Source organism: Orcinus orca, chromosome 2 (genome assembly GCF_937001465.1).
Source record: "Orcinus orca chromosome 2, mOrcOrc1.1, whole genome shotgun sequence".
Taxonomy (NCBI): domain Eukaryota; kingdom Metazoa; phylum Chordata; class Mammalia; order Artiodactyla; family Delphinidae; genus Orcinus; species Orcinus orca.
The window spans coordinates 105,756,769-105,784,355 of NC_064560.1; the positions used below are offsets into that span (position 1 = coordinate 105,756,769).

The 27,587-nt window shown below is 41.1% G+C and overlaps 2 protein-coding genes across 6 annotated transcripts in view; both read left to right on the forward strand.

The window, feature by feature from the left end:
* Positions 1-21,246, forward strand: part of MYO5C (myosin VC) — a 118,645-nt gene extending 97,399 nt beyond the window's left edge. For 2 of the 3 annotated variants that reach the window (XM_004281666.3, XM_049705965.1), the window contains exons 37-41: positions 8,417-8,567; positions 9,213-9,495; positions 17,628-17,802; positions 18,316-18,396; positions 19,611-21,246. In XM_004281666.3, coding sequence (XP_004281714.2) covers positions 8,417-8,567; positions 9,213-9,495; positions 17,628-17,802; positions 18,316-18,396; positions 19,611-19,763 — 843 coding nt within the window. In that variant the 3' untranslated portion in view covers positions 19,764-21,246. Of the gene's footprint in view, positions 1-8,416; positions 8,568-9,212; positions 9,496-17,627; positions 17,850-18,315; positions 18,397-19,610 lie in introns of all 3 variants that reach the window. The other variant, XR_004477959.2, reaches the window with a different exon arrangement.
* A 3,188-nt stretch (positions 21,247-24,434) lies between these two features.
* The window catches only part of GNB5 (G protein subunit beta 5), a 52,946-nt gene continuing 49,793 nt past the window's right edge, over positions 24,435-27,587 (forward strand). Inside the window, exons 1-2 of one of the 3 annotated variants that reach the window (XM_049706005.1) lie at positions 24,435-26,370; positions 27,408-27,551. In XM_049706005.1, coding sequence (XP_049561962.1) covers positions 27,426-27,551 — 126 coding nt within the window. In that variant the 5' untranslated portion in view covers positions 24,435-26,370; positions 27,408-27,425. Of the gene's footprint in view, positions 27,552-27,587 lie in introns of all 3 variants that reach the window. The other 2 variants (XM_049706004.1, XM_004281667.3) reach the window with 2 other exon arrangements.

Here is a 27,587-nt window from a genome sequence, read left to right on the forward strand (position 1 = left end):
AACAACAGAAATTTATTTTCTCATAGTTCTGGAGGACAGAAGCCCAAGATCAGGGTGCAGGCATGGTTGAGAGATCACTTCTGGGCTTGCAGACAGCCACCTTCTCACTATGTAGTCACATGGCCTTTCCTCAGTGCATGGGGTAGAAAGAGAGATTGAGCTCTCTGCTGTCTCCTTCTGTAAGAACACTAATCCTATCAGATCAGGACTCCACCCTATTACTTCATTTAACCTTAGTAACTTCCTTAGAGACCCCATCTCCAAATATAGCCACCCTGGAGGTTAGGGCTTCAATATATAAATTTGAAGCGGGGGACAAATATTCAGCCCAGAACCCACATTTTAAACTATTTCAGATTGGGCTATACTCTAATTATAAAGTTATGAATCTCATTTATTCACCTACCAACCTCTTACAGAAGTTCATTTCCTTGGGTGCTTTGCAGTTTTTTCTGTGAGCTTCCATGGGAGTTGTTTTCCAATGTAGTGTAGCTCTGGAGGCACATATTTGTCAGGGAAATAAACAGGACAGTAATGTTTACAGTTGACCCATCCTCAGATTCAATCAACAGTGGATCATGTGGTACTACAGTACATATTTAGTGAAAAAATCTGCATGTAAGTAGACCCATGTAGTTCAAACCCATGTCATTTAAGCATCAAGTGTAGTTAGTTATAGAAAATAAATGCTACCACAAACATCGAGAAATCATTTGATATAAATCAGACATTAAGTTTTAAAGTATAGGAGTTATAGTAGAAGCTTATTATAATATCATTAGTAGAGATAGTATTTAAATTTTCTACATGTCTACATTCTAATTTTTTTTTTTTTACATCTTTATTGGAGTATAATTGCTTTACAATGCTGTGTTAGTTTCTGCTTTATAACAAAGTGAATCAGTTATACATATACATATGTTCCCATATCTCTTCCCTCTTGCGTCTCCCTCCCTCCCACCCTCCCTATCCCACCCCTCTAGGTGGTCACAAAGCACCGAGCTGGTCTCCCTGTGCTATGCGGCTGCTTCCCACTAGCTATCGATTTTACATTTGGTAGTGTATATCTGTCCATGCCACTCTCTCACTTTCTCACAGCTTACCCTTCCCCCTCCCCATATCCTCAAGTCCATTCTCTAGTAGGTCTGTCTTTATTCCTGTCTTACCCCTAGGTTCTTCGTGACTTTTTTTTTCTTAAATTCCATATATATGTGTTAGCATATGGTATTTGTCTTTCTCTTTCTGACTTACTTCACTCTGTATGACAGACTCTAGGTCCATCCACCTAATTACAAATAACTCAATTTCGTTTCTTTTTATGGCTGAGTAATATTCCATTGTATATATGTGCCACATCTTTATCCATTCATCCGATGATGGACACTCATGTTGTTTCCATCTCTGGGCTATTGTAAATAGAGCTGCAGTGAATATTTTGGTACATGACTCTTTTTGAATTATGGTTTTCTCAGGGTATATGCCCAGTAGTGGGATTGCTGGGTCGTATGGTAGTTCTATATGTAGTTTTTTGAGGAACCTCCATACTGTTCTCTATAGTGGCTGTACCAATTCACATTCCCACCAGCAGTGCAAGAGTGTTCCCTTTTCTCCACACCCTCTCCAGCATTGACTGTTTCTAGATTTTTTGATGATGGCCATGCTGACTGGTGTGAGATGATATCTCATTGTAGTTTTGATTTGCATTTCTCTAATGATTGATGATGTTGAGCATTCTTTCATTTGTTTGTTGGCAGTCTGTATATCTTCTTTAGAGAAATGTCTGTTAACGTCTTCTGCCCATTTTTGGATTGGTTTGTTTGTTTTTTTGTTATTGAGCTGCATGAGCTGCTTATAAATTTTGGAGATTAATCCTTTGTCAGTTGCTTCATTTGCAAATATTTTCTCCCATTTTGAGGGTTGTCTTTTGGTCTCATTTATGGTTTCTTTTGCTGTGCAAAAGCTTTGAAGTTTCATTAGGTCCCATTTGTTTATTTTTGTTTGTATTTCCATTTCTCTAGGAGGGGGGTCAAAAAGGATCTTGCTGTGATTTATGTTATAGAGTGTTCTGCCTTTGTTTTCCTCTAAGAGTTTGATAGTTTCTGGCCTTACATTTAGGTCTTTAATCCATTTTGAGCTTATTTTTGTATATGGTATTAGGGAGTGATCTAATCTCATAATTTTTTTGTGTTTGTGTGGTACGCGGGCCTCTCGCTGTTGTGGCCTCTCCCGTTTCGGAGCACAGACTCCAGACACGCAGGTTCAGTGGCCATGGCTCACGGGCCTAGCCGCTCTGTGGCATGTGGAATCTTCCCGGACCGGGACACGAACCCACGTCCCCTGCATCGGCAGGTGGACTCTCAACCACTGCGCCACCAGGGAAGCCCTAATCTGATACTTTTACATGTACCTGTCCAGTTTTCCCAGCACCACTTATTGAAGAGGCTGTCCTTTCTCCACTGTACATTCCTGACTCCTTTATCAAAGATACGGTGACCATATGTGCGTGGGATTATCTCTGGGCTTTCTATCCTTTTCCATTGATCTATATTTCTTTTTTTTTTAATTTTTTTTTATTTTGCAGTATGTGGGCCTCCCAATGTTGTGGCCTCTCCCGTTGCGGAGCACAGGCTCCGGATGCGCAGGCTTAGCAGCCATGGCTCACAGGCCCAGCCGTTCCGCGGCATGTGGGATATCCCCGGACCGGGGCACGAACCCATGTCCCCTGCATTGGCAGGCGGACTCTCAACCACTGCGCCACCAAGGAAGCCCTGATCTATATTTCTGTGTTTGTGCCAGTACCATACTGTCTTGCTTACTGTAGCTTTGTCATATAGTCTGAAGTCAGGGAGCCTGATTCCTCTAGCTCTGTTTTTCGTTCTCAAGATTGCTTTGGCTATTCGGGGTCTTTTGTGTTTCCATACAAATTGTGAAATATTTTGTTCTAGTTCTGTGAAAAATGCCAGTGGTAGTTTGATAGGGATTGCATTGAATCTGTACATTACTTTGGGTAGTAGAGTCATTTTCACAGTGTTGATTCTTCCAATCCAAGAACATGGTATATCTCTCCATCTGTTTGTATCACCTTTAATTTCTTTCATCAGTGTCTTATAGTTTTCTGCATACAGGTCTTTTGTCTCCTTAGGTAGGTTTATACATAAATATTTTATTATTTTTGTTGCAATGGTAAATGGGAGTGTTTTCTTGATTTCACTTTCAGATTTTTCATCATTAGTTTATAGGAATGCCAGAGATTTCTATGCATTAATTTTGTATCCTGCTACTTTACCAGATTTATTGATTAGCTCTAGTAGTTTTCTGGTACCATCTTTAGGATTCTCTACGTATAGGATCATGTCATTTGCAAACAGTGACAGCTTTACTTCTTCTTTTCCGATTTGGATTCCTTTTATTTCCTTTTCTTCTCTGATTCCTGTGGCTAAAACTTCCAAAACTATGTTGAATAAGAGTGGTAAGAGTGGTCAATCTTGTCTTGTTCCTGATCTTAGTGGAAATGCTTTCAGTTTTTCACCATTGAGAATGATGTTGGCTCTGGGTTTGTCATATATGGCCTTTATTATGTTGAGGAAAGTTCCCTCTATGCCTACTTTCTGCAGGGTTTTTATCATAAATGGGTGTTGAATTTTGTCAAAAGCTTTCTCTGCATTTATTCAGATGATCATATGGTTTTTCTCCTTCAATTTGTTAATATGGTGTATCACATTGATTGATTTGCATATATTGAAGAATCCTTGCATTCCTGGAACAAACCCCACTTGCTCATGGTGTATGATCCTTTTAATGTGCTGTTGGATTCTTTTTGCTACTATTTTGTTGAAGATTTTTGTATCTATGTTCATCAGTGATATTGACCTGCAGTTTTCTTTCTTTGTGACATCCTTGTCTGGTTTTAGTATCAAGGTGATGGTGGCCTCATAGAATGAGTTTGGGAGTGTTCCTCCCTCTGCTATATTTTGGAAGAGTTTGAGAAGGATAGATGTTAGCTCTTCTCTAAATGTTTGATAGAATTTGCGTGTGAAGCCATATGGTCCTGGGCTTTTGTTTGTTGGAAGATTTTTAATCACAGTTTCAATTTCAGTGCTTGTGATTGGTCTGTTCATATTTTCTATTTCTTCCTGATTCAGTCTTGGCATGTTGTGCATTTCTAAGAATTTGTCCGTTTCTTCCAGTTGTTCATTTTATTGGCATAGAGTTGCTTGTAGTAATCTCTCATGATCTTTTGTATTTCTGCAGTGTCAGTTGTTACTGCTCCTTTTTCATTTCTAATTCTATTGATTTGAGTCTTCTCCCTTTTTTTCTTAATGAGTCTGGCTAATGGTTTATCAATTTGGTTTATCTTCTCAAAGAACCAGCTTTTAGTTTTATTGATCTTTGCTATCATTTCCTTCATTTCTTTTTCATTTATTTCTGATCTGATCTTTATGATTTCTTTCCTTCTGCTAACTTTGGAGTTTTTTTGTTCTTCTTTCTCTAATTGCTTTAGGTGCAAGGTTAGGTTGTTTATTCGAGATGTTTCCTGTTTCTTAAGGTAGGATTGTATTGCTATAAACTTCCCTCTTAGAACTGCTTTTGCTGCATCCCACAGGTTTTGGATCGTCGTGTCTCCATTGTCATTTGTTTCTAGGTATTTTTTAATTTCCTCTTTGATTTCTTCAGTGATCACTTCGTTATTAAGTAGTGTATTGTTTAGCCTCCATGTGTTTGTATTTTTTACAGATCTTTTCCTGTAATTGATATCTAGTCTCATAGCGTTGTGGTCAGAAAAGATACTTGATACAATTTCAATTTTCTTAAATTTACCAAAGCTTGATTTGTGACCCAAGATATGATCTATCCTGGAGAATGTTCCATGAGCACTTGAGAAAAATGTGTATTCTGTTGTTTTTGGATGGAATGTCCTATAAATATCAATTAAGTCCATCTTGTGTAATATATCATTTAAAGCTTGTGTTTCCTTATTTATTTTCATTTTGGATAATCTGTCCATTGGTGAAAGTGGGGTGTTAAAGTCCCCTACTATGAATGTGTTACTGTCTATTTCCCTTTTTATGGCTGTTAGTATTTGCCTTATGTATTGAGGTGCTCCTATGTTGGGTGCATAAATAGTTACAATTGTTATATCTTCTTCTTGGATCGATCCCTTGATCATTATGTAGTGTCCTTCTTTGTCTCTTGTAATAGTCTTTATTTTAAAGTCTATTTTGTCTGATATGAGAATTGCTACTCCAGCTTTCTTTTGGTTTCCACTTGCATGGAATATCTTTTTCCATCCCCTCACTTTCACTCTGTATGTGTCTCTAGGTCTGAAGTGGGTCTCTTGTAGACAGCATATATAGGTCTTCTTTTTGTATCCATTCAGCCAATCTGTGTCTTTTGGTGGGAGCATTTAGTCCATTTACATTTAAGGTAATTATCGATATGTATGTTCTTATTCCCATTTTCTTAATTGTTTTGGGTTCGTTATTGTAGGTCTTCTCCTTCTCTTGTGTTTCTTGCCTAGAGAAGTTCCTTTAGCAGTTGTTGTAAATCTGATTTGGTGGTGCTGAACTCTCTCAGCTTTTGCTTGTCTGAAAGGTTTTAATTTCTCCATCAAATCTGAATGAGATCCTTTCTGGGTAGAGTAATCTTGGTTGTAGGTTTTTCTCCTTCATCACTTTAAGTATGTCCTGCCAGTCCGTTCAGGGTTGCAGAGTTTCTTCTGAAAGATCTGCTGTTAACCTAATGGGGATTCCCTTGTGTGTTATTTGTTGTTTTTCCCTTGCTGCTTTTAATATGTTGTCTTTGTATTTAATTTTTGACAGTTCGATTAATATGTGTCTTGGCATATTTCTCCTTGGATTTATCCTGTATGGGACTCTCTGTGCTTCCTGGACTTGATTAACTATTTCCTTTCCCATATTAGGGAAGTTTTCAACTATAATCTCTTCAAATATTTTCTCAGTCCCTTTCTTTTTCCCTTCTTCTTCTGGAACCCCTATAATTCGAATGTTGGTGCATTTAATGTTGTCCCAGAGGTCTCTGAGACTGTCCTCAGTTCTTTTCATTCTTTTTTCTTTATTCTGCTCTGCAGTAGTTATTTCCACTATTTTATCTTCTAGGTCACTTATCCGTTCTTCTGCCTCAGTTATTCTGCTATTTATCTCATCTAGAGTATTTTTAATTTCATTTATTGTGTTGTTCACCTCTGTTTGTTTGCTCTTTAATTCTTCTAGGTCCTTGTTAAATGTTTCTTGCATTTTGTCTATTCTATTTCCAAGATTTTGGGTCATCTTTACTATTATTATTCTGAATTCTTTTTCAGGTAGACTGCCTATTTCCTCTTCATTTGTTAGGTCTGGTGGGTTTTTATCTTGCTCCTTCATCTGCTGTGTGTTTTTCTATCTTCTCATTTTGCTTATCTTACTGTGTTTGGGGTCTCCTTTTTGCAGGCTGCAGGTTCGTAGTTCCCGGTTTTTTTGGTGTCTGTCCCCAGTGGCTAAAGTTGGTTCAGTGGGTTGTGTAGGCTTCCTTGTGCCTGTGTTCTGGTGGATGAGGCTGGATCTTGTCTTTCTGGTGGGCAGGTTCACGTCTGGTGGTGTGTTTTGGGGTGTGTGTAGACTTATTATGATTTTAGGCAGCCTCTCTGCTAATGGGTGGGGTTGTGTCCTGTTTTGCTAGTTGTTTGTTATAAGGTGTCCTGCACTGTAGCTTGCTGGTCGTTGAGTGAAGCTGGGTGTTGGTGTTGAGATGGAGATCTCCTTGGGAGATTTTCGCCGTTTGATATTATGTGGAGCTGGGAGGTCTCTTGTGGACCAGTGTCCTGAAGTTGGCTCTCCCACCTCAGAGGCACAGCACTGACTCCTGGTTACAGCACCAAGAGCCTTTCATCCACACGGCTCAGAATAAAAGGGAGAAAAAGTAGGAAGGAAGGAAGGAAGGAGGGAGGGAGGGAGGAAGGAAAGAAAGAAGATAAAATAAAGTAAGATAAAATTAAAGTTATTAAAATAAAAATAATTATTAAGAAAAAATAATTTTTTAAAGAAAAAAAACGGACGGATAGAACCTTAGGAAAAAGGTAGAAGCAAAGCTATACAGACAAAATGTCACACAGAAGCATACACATACACACTCACAAAAAGAGGAAAAGGGGAAATAATCATAAATCTTGCTCTCAAAGTCCACTTCCTCAGTTTGGGATGATTCGTTGTCTATTCATGTATTCCACAGATGCAGGGTACATCAAGTTGATTGTGGAGCTTTAATCCGCTGCTCCTGAGGCTGCTGGGAGAGATTTCCCTTTCTCTTCTTTATTCTCACAGCTCCTGGGGCTCAGCTTTGCATTTGGCCCGGCCTCTGCGTGTAGGTCGGCGGAGGGCGTCTGTTCTTCGCTCATACAGGACGGGGTTAAAGGAGCAGCTGCTTCGGGGCCTCTGGCTCACTCAGGCCGGGGTGAGGGAGGGGTACGGATGCTGGGCGAGCCTGTGGCGGCCGAGGCCGTCGTGATGTTGAACCAGCCTGAGGCGCGTCATGCGTTCTCCCGGGGAAGTTCCCTGGATCCCGGGACCCTGGCAGTGGCGGGCTGCACAGGCTCCCCGGAAGGAGTGTGTGGATAGTGACCTGTGCTCGCACACAGGCTTCTTGGTGGCGGCAGCAGCAGCCTTAGCGTCTCATGCCCGTCTCTGGGGTCCACGCTTTTAGCCGCGCCTCGCGCCAGTCTCTGGAGCTCCTTTAAGCAGCGCTCTTAATCCCCTCTCCTCAAGCACCAGGAAACAAAGAGGGAAGAAAAAGTCTCTTGCCTCTTCGGCAGGTCCAGACTTTTCCCCGGACTCCCTCCCGGCTAGCCGTGGTGCACTAACCCCCTGCAGGCTGTGTTCATGCCGCCAACCCCAGTCCTCTCTCTGCGATCCGACCGAAGCCGAGCCTCAACTCCCAGCCCCGCCCGCCCCGGCGGGGGAGCAGACAAGCCTCTTGGGCTGGTGAGTGCTGGTCGGCACTGCTCCTCTGTGCGGGAATCTCTCTGCTTTACCCTCTGCACCCGTTGCTGTGCTCTCCTCCGCGGCTCCGAAGCATCCCCTCTCCGCCACCCACAGTCACCGCCCGCAAAGGGGCTTCCTAGTGTGTGGAAACATTTTCTCCTTCACAGCTCCCTCCCACTGGTGCAGGTCCCGTCCCTATCCTTTGTCTGTTTATTCTTTTTTCTTTTGCCCTACCCAGGTACGTGGGGAGTTTCTTGTCTTTTGGGAGGTCTGAGGTCTTCTGCCAGAGTTCAGTAGGTGTTCTGTAGGAGTTGTTCCACGTGTAGATGTATTTCTGGTGTATCTGTGGGGAAGAAGGTGATCTCCGCGTCTTACTCTTCCGGCATCTTCCCCTCGTCCCCCGGTAGGCCTATTCTAATATTTATATTCAAAATTACTTCCAGGAATTCATGAAGAATAACAGTCTACGTCAGAATAAGAATTGCTTGAACAATTTTGACCTTTCAGAATACAGACAGATTCTTAGTGATGTGGCTATACGAATATATCATCAGTTCATTATTATAATGGAAAACAATATTCAACCAATAATAGGTAAGAAAAGAATCGATGACCAGGAAATATTTATAATGACACTGAGACCTTAAAAAAATAAATCTGGTGCACGGCATGTGTAATTGCAAAGAACATAATTTTAAAACAAGAAGACTTACTGATGTAAATGTCCACTTTTTAATTCTTTGATTGCTAAAATGATTACATATATGAACGTACACAGGTCATAGTCTTCTTTCTGTAAGGGGGATCCATCCTGAAGGGAAAGACTTGGGAGAACTGCTGCTACTTATATGGCTAATCCTGGTTCTTAGCCAAGTATTTTTGAAATTCTAAAGCCTCACTCAAATTCTTTTATACTTTCTTCAATTTTCTGAAATTTAAATACTTCAGGCTTTAAGTAGTTCCAGACCGTGGGTTGTCGCGCTAACCAGCTCTCTGTCCTGTGAAGTTGAAAGAAGAGGAGCTGTTGCCCTGCTGTAGGTGACGGTCCATCCCCATCCACCCCTTACATCTTGGTGCTCCCCAGCCCTCCATTCTTTTACTTCCTCTATCACAGCTATATCCACACTAACTCGTGTGGAAAATGTCCCACCTCCTGAAACAGACACATGAGAGCAGTGGAAATGTTCTCTGGGTGTCCCCACTGTGTGTGCAAGAAAATCTTCCCGTTTTTCTCCATAGTGCCAGGCATGCTGGAGTATGAGAGTCTGCAGGGCATTTGCAGCCTGAAGCCCACAGGCTTCCGGAAGCGGTCATCCAGCATAGATGACACGGATGCCTACACAATGGCCTCCATCCTGCAGCAGCTGAGCTACTTTTACAGTACCATGTGCCAGAACGGCCTGGACCCTGAGATCGTGAGGCAGGCAGTGAAGCAGCTCTTCTTCTTGATTGGGGCGGTCACCCTGAACAGCCTCTTCCTGCGCAAGGACATGTGCTCTTGCAGAAAAGGGATGCAGATAAGGTAAGACCCATAAAGCACCACTAATTCTGGAGAGGCTGGCCAGAAAGGATGCTCTTAAAGTCCAAGGCCACACACTCTGCCCTCCCTCCACAAGAGCTGCACGGCTGGAGGGTGTGCAAGATGACTCTTAGAACCTTGGAAATGTCAGCTATCTGATGCCAGGCCCTCTTCCCATCACTCTACCCCACGCTACCTTGACGGTCTGGCAGAATGTCTTCTACTAAGAACTAGTAATTGTGTATTTTAAATTCTGGCCCTCTGTGGTTATCATATACTCAACCAGTATTTATTGACCACCACTTCTGTGACTAGCACTGCCGGTGGGGGACACAGGAAACAGAGGAAAGGGTGATTTGATCCCTGCCATTGAGAAGCTAAATGATGATTCAAAACCACTATAATTAAGTCACAAACAAGTGGTGGGGAAGTGCTTCAGAGAGGAGAGATTATCGTGGACAGAAAAGTTAAAGAAGCCTGAAAACTGTGTGTGAGTGATTAAAAATGGGAGAACATTTCAGGCAGGGGAATGAGTGGGCAAAGGCACAGTGGTAGGACTGAGTGAGGACCCGTCCTCAGGCAGGAGTAAATAGCTCCGTCTAGATGAAGCAGAGGTTTGTGTCGGGAACAACAGGTCCGCAGTAGAGTGGTAAGTTGGACCCAGACTGGGAGGGTCTGGAATGCCAGGCCAAGCACTGGGAGTTCATCCTGCGGACATGGTCATCCAGTTTTGAGGTGTGTTGACTTCTCTTTGTCTCTAAACCAAGGAAACACAGACCATTAGCTATTGTTTGAATTAACACTGTCACATTATTAGAAAGCATATAATATGGGATAGATATTTAAGATTTTTATAATATGTGCAGGGATTTGACACCTATAGGTGATAGGAGAACCTGGGATGGTGATGATGGCAGTGATACAATGAAAAGTGACCCCAAAAATTTATTAAGCCAAGAAATAAACAAGGGGCATCCATTACATCTTTTCAGCATTAGAGGTGGACATCCCTACAAATCATTGCGGCAAATTCTCATGATACCAGGCTGTGGTTTTCAGATATGAGGGAGTATTCAGGAGGACTGGGCTTTTTTTCCTCTTCATTGAAAGAGGAAAGACTTCTGTTTATTTCCCGAGCACTGAGCAGATGCCCTGTAGCCCTCTGAGGTAGGATTCAGGCCTATTTAAAGTAAAGCCATAAACCTCATGAGCCATAAACCTCAGTCTTTGCTAAACAACTCTCATTCCACCAGTAGGTCCCCAAGTTGAGTGAACATCTGTCCCCACAGGTGCTCAGTATTTTCTCCTCTCACCCATTGAAAGTGCTATTAGAGAAGTACTGACTTTGCAGTGTGTTGGTCTGAGTAAGTAGCACATGCATTTAAGAGGCATTCATTCATTCAGATATTGACTCAGCTCCTGCCATCAACAAGGCGCACCAGGATTTACAGTGACTTTACCATGACAACACAAGCAACACAATAACAAAACATGAACACAAGTGGAAAATCAAAACTACAGAAAAGAAAAACATAAACAGTAGACAGAGTAGCTTGAAAACTGGGTCTGGGCTTTCTGACTGCCAGGAGAAAAAGCCAAATGTCATAGCTCTCTGGTCTCATCTGGCTTGGTGAGGCAGACTGGTTCCTGGGAAGATATAAAGATTTTCCTAGTATGTAATTCTTTTTTGTGCCTAGTCATGAATTGTAAAAATATTATCTCATGTGGAACTTTATCTCACCATCTCCACAATAGCATTTTTGCTGCAAATTCCACTGTGGCTGATTTGCCCAGGGATCTTTGATAAGAACCTAGGTAGGGGTCCTGGAGATGGAGACAGTTCTGTTAGGAACCAGAATAATGTGGCCCAACTACAAACATTGCTTGCTGGCCTGAGGGAATCTGGGGGGAGTACGAAAGGCATTGACTTGGGTCTTGAAGGACAAGTAGGATTTCAGCTGACCCAGAACCAGAGGAATGAACACAGGCCTCAGTGAAGGAAAACTGAGGGCAGGGTATGAACAGCCCCCTTTGAAAGGAGCACCAGGAGTGATGAGAGGACCTAGAAAGGTGGGTTAGAAAGACAAAGCAGAATGCCAGCATGAGAAATGCATGCTTTAGTCCCTCGGGAGTGGCAGCCACCACAGATTTCTTTTTTATTTTTTCAGAAGGCTTTAAACTATGAATTCAATTTCTTTAATAGTTGAAGGAATATTCAGGTTATATATTTCATCTTGGATGAGTTTTGGTAGTTTTTGGTTTTCAAGGAATTGGTCCACTTCATCAAAGTTGAGTTTATGTGTGTAGAGCTGTTCAGAATATTCTCTTGTTATTCTTTTAATTTCTGCAGAATTTGTAGTGATAGCCCCTCTTCCACTCCTCTGTGGGTAATCTGTGAGTTCTCTTTTCCTTGGTCAGTCTTGCTAGAGGTGTATCAGTTTGGTTTCACTGATTTTTGTCTTTTTTTTTAATTTAATTGATTTCTGTTACTGTCTTTATGATTTCATTCCTTCTGCCTACTTTGCATTTATTTTTCTCTTCTTCTAGGTTCCTAAAGTAGAAGCCTGGATTATTGGCTCTGAGACCTTTCTTTTCTAACATAAGCATTTAATGCTATACATTTCTTTCTAAGCACTACTTTAACTCTATCACACAAATTTTGATATGTTATATTTTCATTTTTGTTCAGTTCAAAATATTTTCTAATTTCCCTCGAGTCTTACTCTTTGACTGACCCATGGATTATTTAGAACTGTGTTGTTTAATTTCCAAGTGTTTAGAGACTTTCTTGTTACCTTTCTATTATTGATTTTTAGTTTAATTTCATTGTGCTTGAAGAACATACTTTGTCAGTCAAACTCTTAGAAACAGAAGGTAGAATGGTGGTTGCCTGGGGCTGAGGAGAGAGAGAAAAAGGGAGTTGTTGTTCATTCAATGGATGTACAATTTCAGTTTTACAAAGTGAAAATGTTCTGGGAATCTGTTATACAACATGGTGCATATAGTTAACACTACTATACTATACACTTACAGTAGTTCAGATGGTAATTTTAGGTAATGCATTTTCTACCACAATTTTTTTAAAAATCTCAAGGTACATCCAGGTTAACATATACCATAGATTGTGGTATTAGAATTACCAACCATCCCACTTTGCCCGAGACTTTCCCAGGTTTATTTTTAAAATACAAACTTATAAATATTTTGGGACTTCCCTGGCAGTCCAGTGGTTAAGTCTTCACACTCCCATTGTAGGGGGTATGAGTTCGATCCCTGGTAGGAGAACTGCTAAGATCCCACTTGCTGCATGGCATGGCCTAAAAAAAAAAAAAAAAACTTATAAATATTTTTACATTGAAAAAAACAAACTTTGTATGATTTCAGTTATTTTTAAATTTGTTAATATTTGCTTTTGTGACCCAGGTCTATTTTTGTGAATCTTCCCCATGTAGTGGGTTGAAAAGAATGTATATTCTGCTTTTGTTGGGTAGAATGTTCTATAAATGTAGATCGGACCCAGTTTGTTGATGGTGTTTTTCATTTCTTCTGTATCCTTGCTGATTTTCTGTCTATTAGTTCTACTGATTATTGAGAGGAGTGTTGAAGTCTCCAACTATAAGTATGGAGTTGTCTATTTCTTCTTTCAGTCTGTCAGGTTTTGCTTTATGTATTCTGAAGCTCTGTTTTTAGGTGCATACACACTAAGAATTGTTATGTCTTCTTGGTGAGTTAGCCCTCCTGTCGTTATGTGGGATCTCTCTTTGTCCCTCCCTGGTAATTTTCTCTGCTTTGAAGTCTACTTTGTCTGAAAGTCTACTTTTTATTTGGATCAGTGTTTTCATAGTATATTTTTTTCCATCCTTTTACTTTTAACCTATCTGTATCATATCTGAAGTGAGTTTCTTGTAGTCAGCATATATTTCGGTCCAGTTTTTTGTTTTATTTTTTCATCCAGTCTGACAATCTGTGCTTCTTAATTGGGGTTTTTAGACCATTTAAATTTAATGTAATTATTGGTATACTCAGATTTAAGTCTACCATTTTGTTGTTTTTTGTTTGTTCCTTCCGGTTTTTATTTCTCTGATTTCCAGTTTCTGTCTTCTTTTGGGTTCTTTGAACATTTTTGGTACCCCTTTTAAATTTATCTATTTTTTTCACTGTATCTCTTTGTATCTTTTTTAATGGCTGCTGTAGTAATTACAGTATACATACTTACCTTTTTCAGTCATTTTAGAATCAATATCTTATCACATTAAGTGGAATGTAGAAACCTTACCATTACATAGGCCCCTTTCCCCTCTTCACTTGTCTTATATATTATATCTACATACATCAAAAACTCTGCCAGACAATGTTATAATTTTTGTTTTAAACCATCCAACATATTTTAAAGGACTTAATAGAAGAATGGTCTATTGTATTTACCCAGGTACTTATCATTTCTGTTATTCCTTCATTTCTAATGTTTCAAGTCTCATTTTCCCCCCAAATCTCATTTCGATTTCATTTTCCTTTTGCCTGAGGAAATTATTTTAGTAGTCCTTTTAGAGCAGGTTCACTGATGATAAATTCTCTTAGCTTTCTTTCCTCTGAAAATACCTTCATTTCACCTTCATTCCTAAAGTATATTTTTATAGGCTACCAATGTCTGGGTTGACAGTCCTTTCTTTCATCAGTGTAAAAATGTTCCACTTTTTCTGGCTTCCATGGTTTCTGATGAGAAATGCACAGTCATTTGAATTATTATTTCCCTATAAATAATGCATAGTTTTTCTCTGAGTTCCAAGTTTTTTTTTCTTTGTGTTTAGTTCACCACAGTTTGATTATGATGCATCTGGGTGTGGATTTCTTTGGGTTTCGTCTCTTTGAGCTTCTCTGAACTTCTTGACTCTGTAGGTTTGTGGATCTCACCAAATGTGGCATTTTCAGCCATTTCTTTCAAATGTTTTGTCTGCATCACACTTTCTCCTTTCCTTCTGGAATTTCAATGACACAAATGTTAGACCTTTCATTATTTTGTTATCCCTAAAGTTCTGTTCTTTGTACTTTTCAGATTGGATAGTCTTTATTGATCCCTTGAAGTTCACTGACTCTTTTCTCTGCCATCTATATTCTGCTATTGAGCCTATTCAGTGAGTTCTTTTGTTTCAGTTATTTTTCAGTTGTAAATTTCCATTTTTTTGAAACAGCTTCTGTTTCTTTTCTGAAGCTTTCTATTTTTTCATGTATTTCAAGATAGTTTGTCCTTACTTTTCGGAGCATTTTTGTGATAGCTTCTTTAAAGTCTTTATCATATGATTCTAACATCTGTGTCATCTCAGAGTTGATACTATTAATTGCCTTGTTTAATGTGACTTAAGATTTCCCTGGTTTTCGTATGCCAAGTAATTTTGAATTGTATTCTGGACACTTTTTATTATTATATTATGAGACACTGAGTCTTTAAATCCTATGGAGAATGTTGATACTTTTATCTGATAATCAGCTCACTTGGGTTCAGGCTCTGCAGGTTGTGGTTCCTCTGTCAGTTCTGTCTTCAAAGCCTTTGTAACGCTATTTGGTTTTGTCTTTTTTTTTTTTTTTTTTTTTTTTTTTGCGGTACGCAGGCCTCTCACTATTGTGGCTTCTCCCATTGCGGAGCACAGTCTCCGGACTTGCAGGCTCAGTGGCCATGGCTCACGGGCCCAGCCGCTCCACGGCATGTGGGATCACAAACCCCTGTCCCCTGCATTGGCAGGCGGACTCTCTACCACTGCGCCACCAGGGAAGCCCTGGTTTTGTCTTGTGTGTGACACACAGTGGCCAGACTGAAACTTGGGTGGTGTGCAATCTTATAGTTTAGTCCTCAAAGTTTATGTGTGCTCTTGAGGGTCAGATCCATCCCCGGGCTCAGGAGTGTGTCCAAGAATTCATAAATAACTTTAAGGGTCACTTTCCCAAGCTCCTCCTCTCCACAGTACCCCTGGTACTTTCCAGATACCTGGGGATCCCCTCTTTGGTCCTCCAGACAGAAAACTGGGGCTTCACTTAACTCACTGTGTGACGTACTTCCAGCAAATGTCCCCACCTGGGGTCAAGTGGTGAGAGGAAGAGCAAGGAGAGTTCACGCCGTCCTCTTGAGCCACAACTCCTCCAACTGAAGAAAGTTCCCCTCTCTCAGTTTTAGTTTCCTGCTGGACCCTGTTGCCACAACCATAGGACTGTTTGGGGCTTGCACATGAGAGAATGAAGAAAAAGAAAGGAAAAGGAGAAAAAAGAAAAACAGAATTTCCACCCTCTCTCAGAGCATTAGGACACCCCTTTCCAGCACCGCGAGCCAGAACTAGAGGGCTCCTCCTGGAGCTCTTTGTTGGCACCCATGCCCACTACTGAGTTTCAGGCTGCTTTGAGTTCAGGCCAATGAATAGCAGAGGGAAAGATACTGGTAAACTCATTGTCAGTTTGGACATACTTCAAATTCTGGTCTTCTCTCCCAGTCCACCTGCTACTGTTTACTTTTCAGAGTCCTCAAATAGCTGTTCCAGGCATTCCATCCAGGTCTTATAGCTGCATTCAGTGGGAGAAACAAAATGGAGTGCTCGCTCCATCTTACCAAGAACCAGAACTCCAGCACAGAGTTTAGAGTGGGAGGATTAACATGCTCAAAATTCAGTGGATTCCCATTAGGAATCTACTGTAATAAGAACTAGTGGGACAAAATTGACAATGCAAAAAAAGGGGGCATAACCAGTGCAAGAGATGTTACCTCACACTCATTACATCCCTATAGAATACAGTAATTCAGCATTATTGTCCCAATGTTATAACCCATGGGGAGCTGCTAATCTGGAAGGTCAGAGCTGGAACCGACCTTAGAGATCACCTAGTTCAACACTCAATTTTTTTAAACAGCTTCATTGATATATAATTTACATGCCATAGAGTTCACTCATCTAAAGTGTATATTCAGTGGTTTTTGGTATATTTACAGAGTTATGCAGCCATCACCATAATGTAATTTTAGAACAGTTTTATCACTCCAGAAAGAAACCTTACACCCAATAGCAGCCACTCGTATCCCCTACCCAAGTCCCACTGGGGAGTCCCCTCCCCCTCAACCTAACCAACAACAAATATTTTCTTACTCTATAGATTTGCGTATTCTGGACATTTTTAAAATAAATGGAATCATAACTATGTTGTCTTTTGTGACTGGCTTCTTTCCCTTAGCATAGTGTTTTCATAGCTCCCCCCCGTGGTAGCACGTGGCAGTACCTCACTCCTTTTTATTGCGGAATAATATCCTATTGTATGGATAGACCACAATTTGTTTATCTATCCATCAACTGGTGGACATTTGGGTTGTTTTCTTTTTTTGGCTATAATGATTAATGGTGCTGTGAACATTTGTGTATGATTTTTTGTGTGGACATGTTTTCAGTTCTCTTTAGTAAGTACCTAGAAGTGGAGTTGCTAGGTCAGAAGGTTGTTTTATGTTTAACATTTTGAGGAACTGCCTAACTGCTTTCCTTAGCAGCTGTACCATTTACATTCCCACTAGCAATGTATGAGTGTTCTCAACACTCTGATTTACCAAGAGAGGTTGAGTAACTCTCCAGGCTCACACAATGGATTGGTGGGATTAAAACCCATGGCTCTTAACTCATAAACCTATGATAATCAGTGACAGAAACAAGAATAAAAACCCCAGTGGACTAAAAGAAAGCCTCTACCAATTGAAAATTTTCTGCCAATTTGGGAAAAGAGATCGAACAATTTTTATACCAATGTAAGTCTTCTCTTCAAATACCACTATGATTTTTTCCTTTAATATATTTTCAAACCTATTATTAAGGGTACTTTAATAGATTATAAATTATTGTAGTCACTGTTCTTTGCTCAGATTTTCTCCAAAGTTTATTGCTGTTATAGCCCCTCACCCTAGACCATCATGATCCTTAGAACCATGGATCGTGAGAGCTGATCATCTGGCCCACCCCCGTCTTGTTACAAATAAAGAAGCTGCTGGGCTGTAGTCTTAAGGATCTCAGTGAGCTCTGGTACCACGCTGGGACACACTGGAGGATTCGGCACCCTCCCCTAAAGTGTTCTAAGCAGGTCACCCCTCTTCTCTGCTCCTCTGGCGTTTACTCCAGGTGCAACATCAGCTACTTAGAAGAATGGCTTAAAGATAAGAATTTGCAGAACAGCTTGGCCAGGGAAACCTTGGAAGCTCTCTCTCAGGCAGCCTGGTTGCTTCAGGTCAAGAAGACCACAGACAGCGATGCCAAGGAGATCTACGAACGCTGTACCTCCCTGTCTGCTGTGCAGGTGACCAGGCTTGCTGATTGTCTCCCTGATCTTCACCCACAGATCATGTAATTGGCATTGCCTTTCCTGGCTTAGCCAGCTGTGGGGTGCATCTGCATCTCTCTGTGCTCTTTGGGGAGCATACGTATCTCCCATGGGCTGCCCTCTTATCTAACGGCATTTATTAAATACTAACTCTAGGCCTTAAAAACATAAAAATGCATATGACACATTCCCTGCCCAGTATACTCACATATGTGTATCTGTGGGGAGAGGGGGTGGGAGCAGGGAAGGAGGCTGGAAATGGGGAATTCTCTTAAGGTCATCTAATTATAGGATGTCCTTGCTGCCTTCTATGCTCTTCTCAGCTTGTTTTCTCTTTTGGAAAAAAATAACACATGGTTCCTAGAGCCAGATTATAGTCTGAAAGAACCACTTTTGGTTCCCGACTGTTCCCAGACCACTGGAACCATTATTTCATGGACAGAGTTGTCCTCTTCTGTGGCCTCAAACCATCTTATGTACTGTTTGCAGATCATAAAGATCCTTAACTCATACACACCTATAGATGACTTCGAGAAAAGAGTGACTCCATCCTTTGTTCGCAAAGTACAGGTGAGATCCTTAAGGATGTGCCTTTTAATTTTTAGTATAAGACAGTGTTGTTTAATTACCATTATAGAAATTCAGGATTAAAGTACATGTACCAAATATACAAAGGAAAGGCACCCAGGAAAAGCAGCAGGAATTCTCCCTGTCAAATTCCCTGTTTTCAGAACCCATTTTCCCCCTGGGTGGGAAGGGAACAAAAACACCAAAACCGTGACTCACATTCTGTGTTCCTTCAGCAGGTCTTGTTTCTCATCAGTCTTTGAGTATATGCAAGGGAGCAGAGGCTGAATGGAAAGAGAGAACCTGTGTGCCCATTTTTTCTTATTTTAATCCCTGAAGTTTCTTGCCCAATGAACTAGGGCAGCAGTTCTCAAAGTTTGATTCAAGGGTCCTTGCGGGGGGCGGGGGGTGATTCTTGAGATGATTTCAGGGAGTCTGCAAAGTCTGCCTTTTTCCAAATACATACCTGTATGAGGCAGACTTTTCTTCATACATTTCAACCAAAATAACATAGCACTAGAGGTGAATGCAGAAGCAGATACAAGATTCCACCTGTCATATTAAGTCATACATTTAAAAGAGTTACAAAATTATGAAACAATACCACTTCTCACTAATTTTTTGATTTGTTTTCAAAAATATAGTTTTTCAATAAAAATATGTTAACATGTATTGGGCTTGTTATTTTAATGAATTAATAAATATTTAAAATTATTGTTTTAATTACTAATATGATAGATATCAGTAGTTATAACCACATGCACAAAAGCTGTTTGGCGTCCTTGGTAATTTAAGAGTATAAAGGGGTCCGGAAACCAAAAAGGTTTGCAAACCACTGAACTAAAAAGAAATATTAATGCAATAAAAATTTAATACTGAGCTCCACTCGTGTTTGGTCTTAGAATTATGCCATGAGAATAGGTGAGAATAGAAAGTAGATCGATTTATAGTCAGTCCATCCTGTGGGAAATTAACTTCTGAAGTGAAACAGAGCAAGTTGAGTATTGATGAGAGCTGATCTGGAAGACCTGGATAAACCATTTCACCTTGGAGCTGTGCTGTTGAAAAGCCCTTTTGTGTGTTATCTCACATGATTTTGAAAGGAGTTTTTCGCTGGAGATAGAGTTGTTGTGTTTTCCTTGCTCTTGACTTCCAGACAGCCATAAAGCAGAGTGCCCTGGTTTCCTTACTCATTTTTCCTCTGGTTTTCATTTCAGGCTCTCCTCAGTAGCCGAGAGGATTCATCACACCTGATGTTGGATACCAAGTATCTCTTTCAAGTCACATTTCCTTTTACCCCCTCTCCACATGCTCTGGAAATGATCCAGATCCCCAGCAGTTTCAAACTAGGCTTTCTCAATAGATTATAGCAGGAAAAAAGAGAATAAATGCAACTTTTCTTTCAAAAGCTAAATGAAGGTCAGATAGAGGGATGTGGCTTATTAATTGGAACTGGAAATGCTTTGGAATGTGATTTAAGGAAGAAAATAAGAATTCTCCCAAATGGGCCACATCTTCTCTCGCGCGTGGTGATGGTGCTGCCACTGTCATCTTGTAAGAATTAACACACGCCAGCTGAGGTTGGAAAGGCCACTGCTACCTTTGGAATCTCAGCCAGCTTTTACTAGAATTCCTGCAAGTCTCGTATGTTCTGCCAGGTGCCTCTTGTCTAGATCTATTTTGTGACAGCGGTCCACCCAGAGGGAGTGAGACCCAGGGACACAGTTTATCCTAAGTTTTCTAAAGTTCGTGTGAAGCCCAGATACATTTATGAAGCCACAAATGGGTTCTAGGGCTGAGTCTTCCAAATAATCCCATTTGGCCATGGCGGCCTGTCAAAGTCCTCTCACCCCATGCCTGCCTGATGGGGGCAGAGGTGTTTTACCAACTCTTTTTACTAAGAACGCTCCTGCATAAAAAAATATTTATTTCAGGCCCCTCCAATTTTTAAGAGAATATTCAATCTGAAATGAATCATAGAAGTATTTTTATGTATATATCCATTTAAAACTAATATATCAGGGCTTCCCTGGTGGTGCAGTGGTTGAGAATCTGCCTGCCAATGCAGAGGACACGGGTTCGATCCCTGGTCCAGGAAGAGCCCACATGCCGCAGAGCAAGTAAGCCTGTGCGCCACATCTACTGAGCCTGCGCTCTAGTGCCCGTGAGCCACAACTACTAAGCCCTCATGCTGCAACTACTGAAGCCCACGTGCCTAGAGCCCGTGCTCCACAACGAGAGAAGCCACCACAATGAGAAGCCCACGCACTGCAACAAAGAGTAGCCCCCGCTCAATGCAACTAGAGAAAGCCCGCGCCTAGCAACAAAGACCCAGCACAGCCAAAAATTAAAAAATACAATAAATAAATTTACTAGAAAACCACAAAAACTAATATATCATTCAAGCTTAATTTCCACGCCAATTTACAATTATCTAATCATCTCGTCCTCCAGAAGATTTCTTTAAACTTTATCTGCCAGCGTATTTGCCATAATTTTTCATTGTTTAATATCTTTCATACAATAACTTAAAAAAATAAGTTTGAAAAGGCAACATAGTTGATTTTCTCTGTCTTATCAGCATTCAAATCTTAAGATCTCATAAGAATAATTGAAGAATTTTGTCAGTTCCTCCTTTTGAGAAATCTGTTTCCCAAGTTTTGTGGGAACTATTACTTGTTCCCCCCAGGTTTTCTCCTTTCTTCCTTTCAGAGCATAAAACATCATTTGATAAGCACTCCTGGCCTGTGGCCTCTTCTGCATCACCCCAAAGTCACAGGTCATAGCTGTGATTCTGTAACATGGGCATGTATCTTAGGAGTGGAAATAATACATGATTATGAAGCAACATCACCCTACTAATACGTAATGTCTTTTCATATTACAAATGATTGAATTTAGTTCATTTAGATACATTGTATATGAAGAAATAAGAAGTAGAACTTTGTGACATTTTAATCAAAATAAATTACCAAATGAATTGGGTCAGATTCTTTTAATTGCTAGGAGATTACAGTATTTTTAAGTGCACAAGTTTTATGCCTTTCTTTAAGGGTCATACTTGAAGATGCTAGAATCTTTATAGATTCATAATATCTCATAAGGGCTTCCCTGGTGGCGCAGTGGTTGAGAGTCCGCCTGCCGATGCGGGGGACACGGGTTCGTGCCCCGGTCCGGGAGGATCCCACATGCCGCGGAGCGGCTGGGCCCATGAGCCGTGGCCGCTGAGCCTGCGCGTCCGGAGCCTGTGCTCCGCAACGGGAGAGGCCACAACAGTGAGAGGCCCGTGTACCGCAAAAAAAAAAAAAGCATCACATAATATCTCATAAAACATATATAAGATTTTTTAGAGAGGAAGTAAATATGCCCTCAGCCCTGGCTCAGGCTCTGTCTGCATGGGGCTCCCAGACTGTGCCAGAATGAGGGGCTACTTGGTGGAGAGCTGGCTGGGTTTTGGTCCACACGGACTGCCTTCTCCATGCCCCTTCCTGGTCTCCCCTATGCCACAAAGAGACCATCACCCTTCCTTTTTGGCACCTGTAACTCAGGGCTCCTGTCTGTCTTACAGCATTTATCCTGGGCTATAAGACAGTAACGCTGGCCATTCCCTCCACTACCCTGTGGGCATCCTGACGTGGCGAGCAGAGCTGCAGGGGCAGAGTCCTACTGGAGACGGCAGGGCTCGTGAGGGTTCAGTCCTGGGAAGGAGTAGATCCTGTTTGGAGACGGGGGGACCTGCAGAGCCTGAAAAGTTTATGCATGGAGAAGGGGGCAGGGGAGCCCTCGCCCCACAGTCTTGATCAGCTCTACGAAGCTGAATGTAGCAAGAGTGGCCAAAACAACGAGGTGCTGGTGGGGTGAGGACTGTGAAGAGGCAGGAGCTGCTGATAACGTTCAGTTACAGGTGAATGTCAGGGTTGCTCAGTAAAGTGGAGTCTGAATTTACAGGGGCCAACCCTGCTGAACTCTGCTTCCTGCAAAGGGCAGAGAACTGAGCCCTAGAAACTGGTCAACGGGGGTTCTGAGGGCACCTGGCAGCATGGATGGTCAGAAGGTTCAAGGGGTGAGTGAGTGATGCAAACTGCAGTGCGTGCTTCAGACGTGAACACGGAGCTGCAGGTGGGAAGGAAGGGAGCAGCTGAGCTGTCAAGCCAAGGTAAGGAGATTAGTTAGACGGGATGTAATTGCCTTAGCACTTGGAGCTACAGCTCTAACTTCTCACCGTTCTCCTGATCGGTTCCATGTGTTGAGTCCCTGGAAGGTATGTGTGTGTTAACATTAAATTAGAATACTCAGGCTTCCTTAAATGCTCAGAAAATTGTTCAGGTGTGTGCATACCAAGGTGTTGACTGTGGTCTTTCTGTGTGGTAAAGAGTATGGGTGAGGGGTGGTATGGTAGTTAGTCTGTATGTTCTAATTTTTCCACAATACATATGCGTATCTTTTGAAATAGGTGCTTTGTTTTCAAAATATATTTAGTATTGGCATCAGGGGAAAATTAAGCATATTTACAATTATTTAATCTGTTAAAAAGTGACCCACATGGGACTTCCCTGGCAGTCCAGTGGCTAAGACTGCACTCCCACTGCAGGGGACACAGGGTTCGATCCCTGGTTGGGGTAAGATCCCACCTGCCGCTCAGTGCGGCCCCCCAAAAAAGAGATATTAAAAAAAACTGACCCACGTAACATTTCACATGTTAACGTAAACCTTGGAGTGCAGCTTATGGAATAGACAGAGGTTTCTGACACTAAACATTACATAATTTTAGTTAAGTCTGTGAGATTCATCCATTTACTGCCATATGTATCGGCAGTTTATTCTTTTTTATTACTTAAACATATCACAATTTATGTATCTAGTGTATAGTGATGAACATTTGGGTTTTTCCAGTTTGGGGCTATTATGAATAAATCTGCTATGACATTCTTGTTCATGGGGCTTTTTTTGAGGATATAAGTATGCATTTCTGTTGAGTATATATCAAGGAATAGAATTATATGTATGTGTAGCTATAGTAGGTCCTATCAACCAGTTTTCCAATGTGGTTGTACCCATTTATCCGCCCACCAGCAGAGGAGGTCCAGTTCTTTACATTCTCACCCACGTTTCACATCATCAGTCTTTTTTACTGTTAGGTATTCTGGTGGGTAAGTGGTGGATTCACGGTGTGGTTTTAACTTGCGTTTCTTTGCTGCCTAATGATGTTGAGCACCTCTTTATCTGTTTATTGACCATATGAATATCTGCACTTGTGAAGTGTCCAAGTCTTTTGCACACTTAAAAAATAATGTGTGTTGAGATATGATTGCACACAATATAAAACTCTCTATTTTATAGCATACATTTCAGAGGTTTTTAGTAAATTCACAAGAATGTACATTATCTAATTGCAGAACATTTCCATCACCCCAAAAAAGAAATCCTGTATTCATTAAGCAGTCACTCCCAACCCCCTCTCCCCCACCTATTGGTAACCTCTAATCTACTTTCTGTCTCTATGGATTTGCCTGTCCCGGACTTATCGTATAAATGGAATCACAATTTGTGGCCTTTTGTGTCTGGCTTATTTCACTTAGCATAAAATTTTCAAGGTTCTTCCATGATATAGCACATATCAGAACTTCATCATTTTTTATTGCCAAAGAAGAGTCTACTGTATGAAGAGACCACATTTTCTTTATCCATACCTCAGTTGATGGATATCTTAGTTGTTTCCACGTTTTGTGTTAAATGCTGCTACAAATATCCGTGTATACATTTTTATGTGAACGTATGATATATCCAGGGGTGAATTTGCTTGGTCATTTGGTAACAGCTCTGTTTAACTTTTTGTGTAACTGCCAAGCTGTCTTCCACAGAGGATGCACCATTTTACATTCCCACCAGCAAAGTCTGAGGGTACTTTTGCCCATTTTTAATTGGGTCAATGAAGCATTATTTTTGAAGTGAAAACTGGTGATATCCTATATATCCAATATATCCTATCCTATCCTATATATCCAATATATCCTATCCTATATATCCTCCAGTAGGAGGTTGGTTTATTAAATTATGATACTCCATTACTCCATAGGATAAAATAATACTGAAGCTATTACCAAAAACCAGATAGCTCTGTAAGCACTAACACAATAAAGTTAGGTGAAAAAGCAAGTAGCTAACAGCCGCATTTATATAACTAACAAAGCTTTGTCTATGACATCAGAAAAGTCTGGAAGAATAGCCATCTAACTCAGGGAATTGAGTGCAGGGCAGATAGTGGGGATTTTCACTTTTGATTTTCTATCTTGGCACTGACTTTTTAAAAATAATCATGGGGTAGTGGGGGTTTTGGTGATTTTTTGCAACATCTGTTTAAGTGAAACATTTCAAAGAAATTTTGTGCGTGCCTTAGGGTTAGGGAACTCCTACTGCAAAACAACTTCATGTCAAAACTTGTTAAAATGGGGTATTTTTATCTTTAGCTTGTTAAAATGCCCATTGAAGCATTTGCTCTAGCTTGAAAAATTCCCTCATCATAAAAAGGATTATTGTCAATAAGTACAATAGAATGTACTGAAATTAAATTTAGCCCATGTTATAAATATAAATGAAAAACACCAGGATGTAAAAATATAAACAGTGTACATGCTCAGTATGACCCCTGGTCCTAAAAATCTATTCTTGCATACGCCGAAATGTGAAAAGGAGTCTCTCTGGGCAATGGGTTTATAGGTGATTGTTTTCTTCCTTATACCTTTCTGATTTTTCCAAACTTTCTACAACAACCATGTATAATGTTTATAGTTTAAAAATACTATAATCTTCCAACTTTAGTTTGTAGCTTGCCCATGTTCAACCAACCAGATCTAAGATGCTAGCCATGCGATATGATTTAAGGTTGATATAATTCAAAATTTGTAGTCTCCATTTAAAAATTGGTGTTTTCCAAGAATATGCAATGACATGCAAAGGCGAAAACACTATTAAGCAAAAAACTAAAGTTCAAAATTGCGTATGGCATGTAATCCCAAATTTTTTAATGTATACACATAAGTGCTTATGAAGATACTAGAAGAAAACATAAAATGCTAACACAGGTCAGTTATTTGTTAGGACAGGGCATGTAGGTGATTGATTTTCCTTCTTCATGTTCCTCTGTTTCCAATTATTTATAATGAACATGTACAGCTCTTATAATTTGAAAAAAATTAAAATTCAGTTTGGGAGAAAAAAATTATCCAGATTTGGAATATTGGCAATTTTTCTTTTCTTTTTAATATTTATTGGAGTAAAGTTGATTTACAATATTATGTTAGTTTCTGCTGTACAGCAAAGTGAATCAGTTATACATATACATATATCCACTCTTTTTTAGATTCTTTTCTCATATAAGCCATTACAGAGTATTGAGTAGAGTTCCCTGTGCTATACAGCAGGTTCTTATTAGTTATCTATTTTATATATAGCAGTGTGTATATGTCAGTCCCAATCTCCCAATTTATCCCTTCTCCCCCCTTATCCCCTGGTAACCATAAGTTTGTTTTCTACATCCATGACTCTACTTCTGTTTTGTAAATAAATTCATTTGTACCCCTTTTTTTTAGATTCCACATGTAAGTAATATCATACGATATTTGTCTTTCTGTGTGGCAATTTTTCTACTTCTCTCTTTGTAGGGGTCGATCTCCCATAATTCCTAGTCATCCTTTTATTCCTTCTGCCCTTGTTTCCTCGGGTTCCTCTCGCCTTCCATTCCTGCAGCTGCTACTCTGTCCAGTCATTATTTCCTCTTTCCCAGAACATGATAACAGTCTCTTAACCTAGTTGATTTTCCTGCTGTACTTTGTCTCTCTGACCTACTTCTGAAAGTGCAAATGCTGGAATAATCCACTTGAATGACGTCGCTCCCTTGCTGAATAAATCCACGGCTCACCTTCCTAATGCTATTACTTGGAGTCCTCAGCACGACCCCGTGACTGGCCGCCTTAGCAGGTTTGGGCAGTGGGGGGCGGGAGGTGGGCAACATTACTAGGGCCCTGGCACGGGCCAGGCTTGGGTGGGCAGGCCCTTTGCCAGTCTTTAACTCGCCCTCTGGGACAAAGCAGAGCGGCTTGATGGTCTAGCTCTGTGGTAAACGTTGTGGAGTCCCACTACATACAGATTCAGGCTCCGTCACTGACCTTGATCTCATTTAATCCCTCAGCATTTCCTCTGTGGTAACACGGATGTCCTTCCTCCCTCCCAGGGTGGCTGTGAGAGGTCAGGGACCAGCCCTTCGAGGTGATCAGTAGCTGGTCCCCTCCTGATCTCTCATCCTTAGGAGACTGCCCTCTACTCCTTCGTTCCTCAGAGATCTCAAGAACTCCGCCAGCCGGCCCTTGGCTGTAGGAGTCCACCCCAACTCATGAGCTCCCCATTCTCTCCCCAGCCCCATGGTGACCTCTGGTAGACATTCCCCCTCAGCAGTGTCCCCACTGCCACCTGCCCCACAAATACATCCCTCTCATTTTGGGCTCTTCCAAATGTTCAGACCAGGGCCCCAATATCTTTACACTCAGCGGTTCTCTTCTTTGCCCTTGACATGGCCCACTCTTTGGAACGCCTGTTAAATCGGCTCGGCGACAATGGCTGCTCCCTCCCACCTTTACCCCCTTGGCCTCCCTCTCCAACAGCGGCACCACAACCCCTCAGACCCCAGAGCATTGCTTTAGTTCATGCCTTCATCTCGTCTGAACTGTGGCCATAGGCTCCTCTCTGCTCTTTCCTCATCTCCAGCCTCATCCCCCACCCCCACCCCCGCTGCTGTGGTGGCGGCTGCTATTGTAGCCACCCACAGGGCAGCATAACATCTGTGGAGCTCTGTATTCCAGCCTGGAGCTAAACGCTTCCTGTGCTGTCCCTCAAAATTCCCCTGGTACCCCTGTGATGGTAGATTCCAAGATACCCATTTGACAGACTAGCAAACAAAGATTCAGAGAGGTGAAGTTACTTACACACACATCCCTTTTTCTTCTCTCCCTCTTTTTCAGCTTCATCTTGGGTAAAAGATGTGTGATCAGACCTTTCTCGTTAACGTATTTGGCTCCTGTGACAAATGTTTCAAACAACGGGCTCTGAGACCAGTTTTCAAGAAATCTCAACAGCTCAGCTACTGTTCACCATGTGCAGAAATTGTAAGTGCTGCTCTTTAAAACTTTAAGTCATTACCT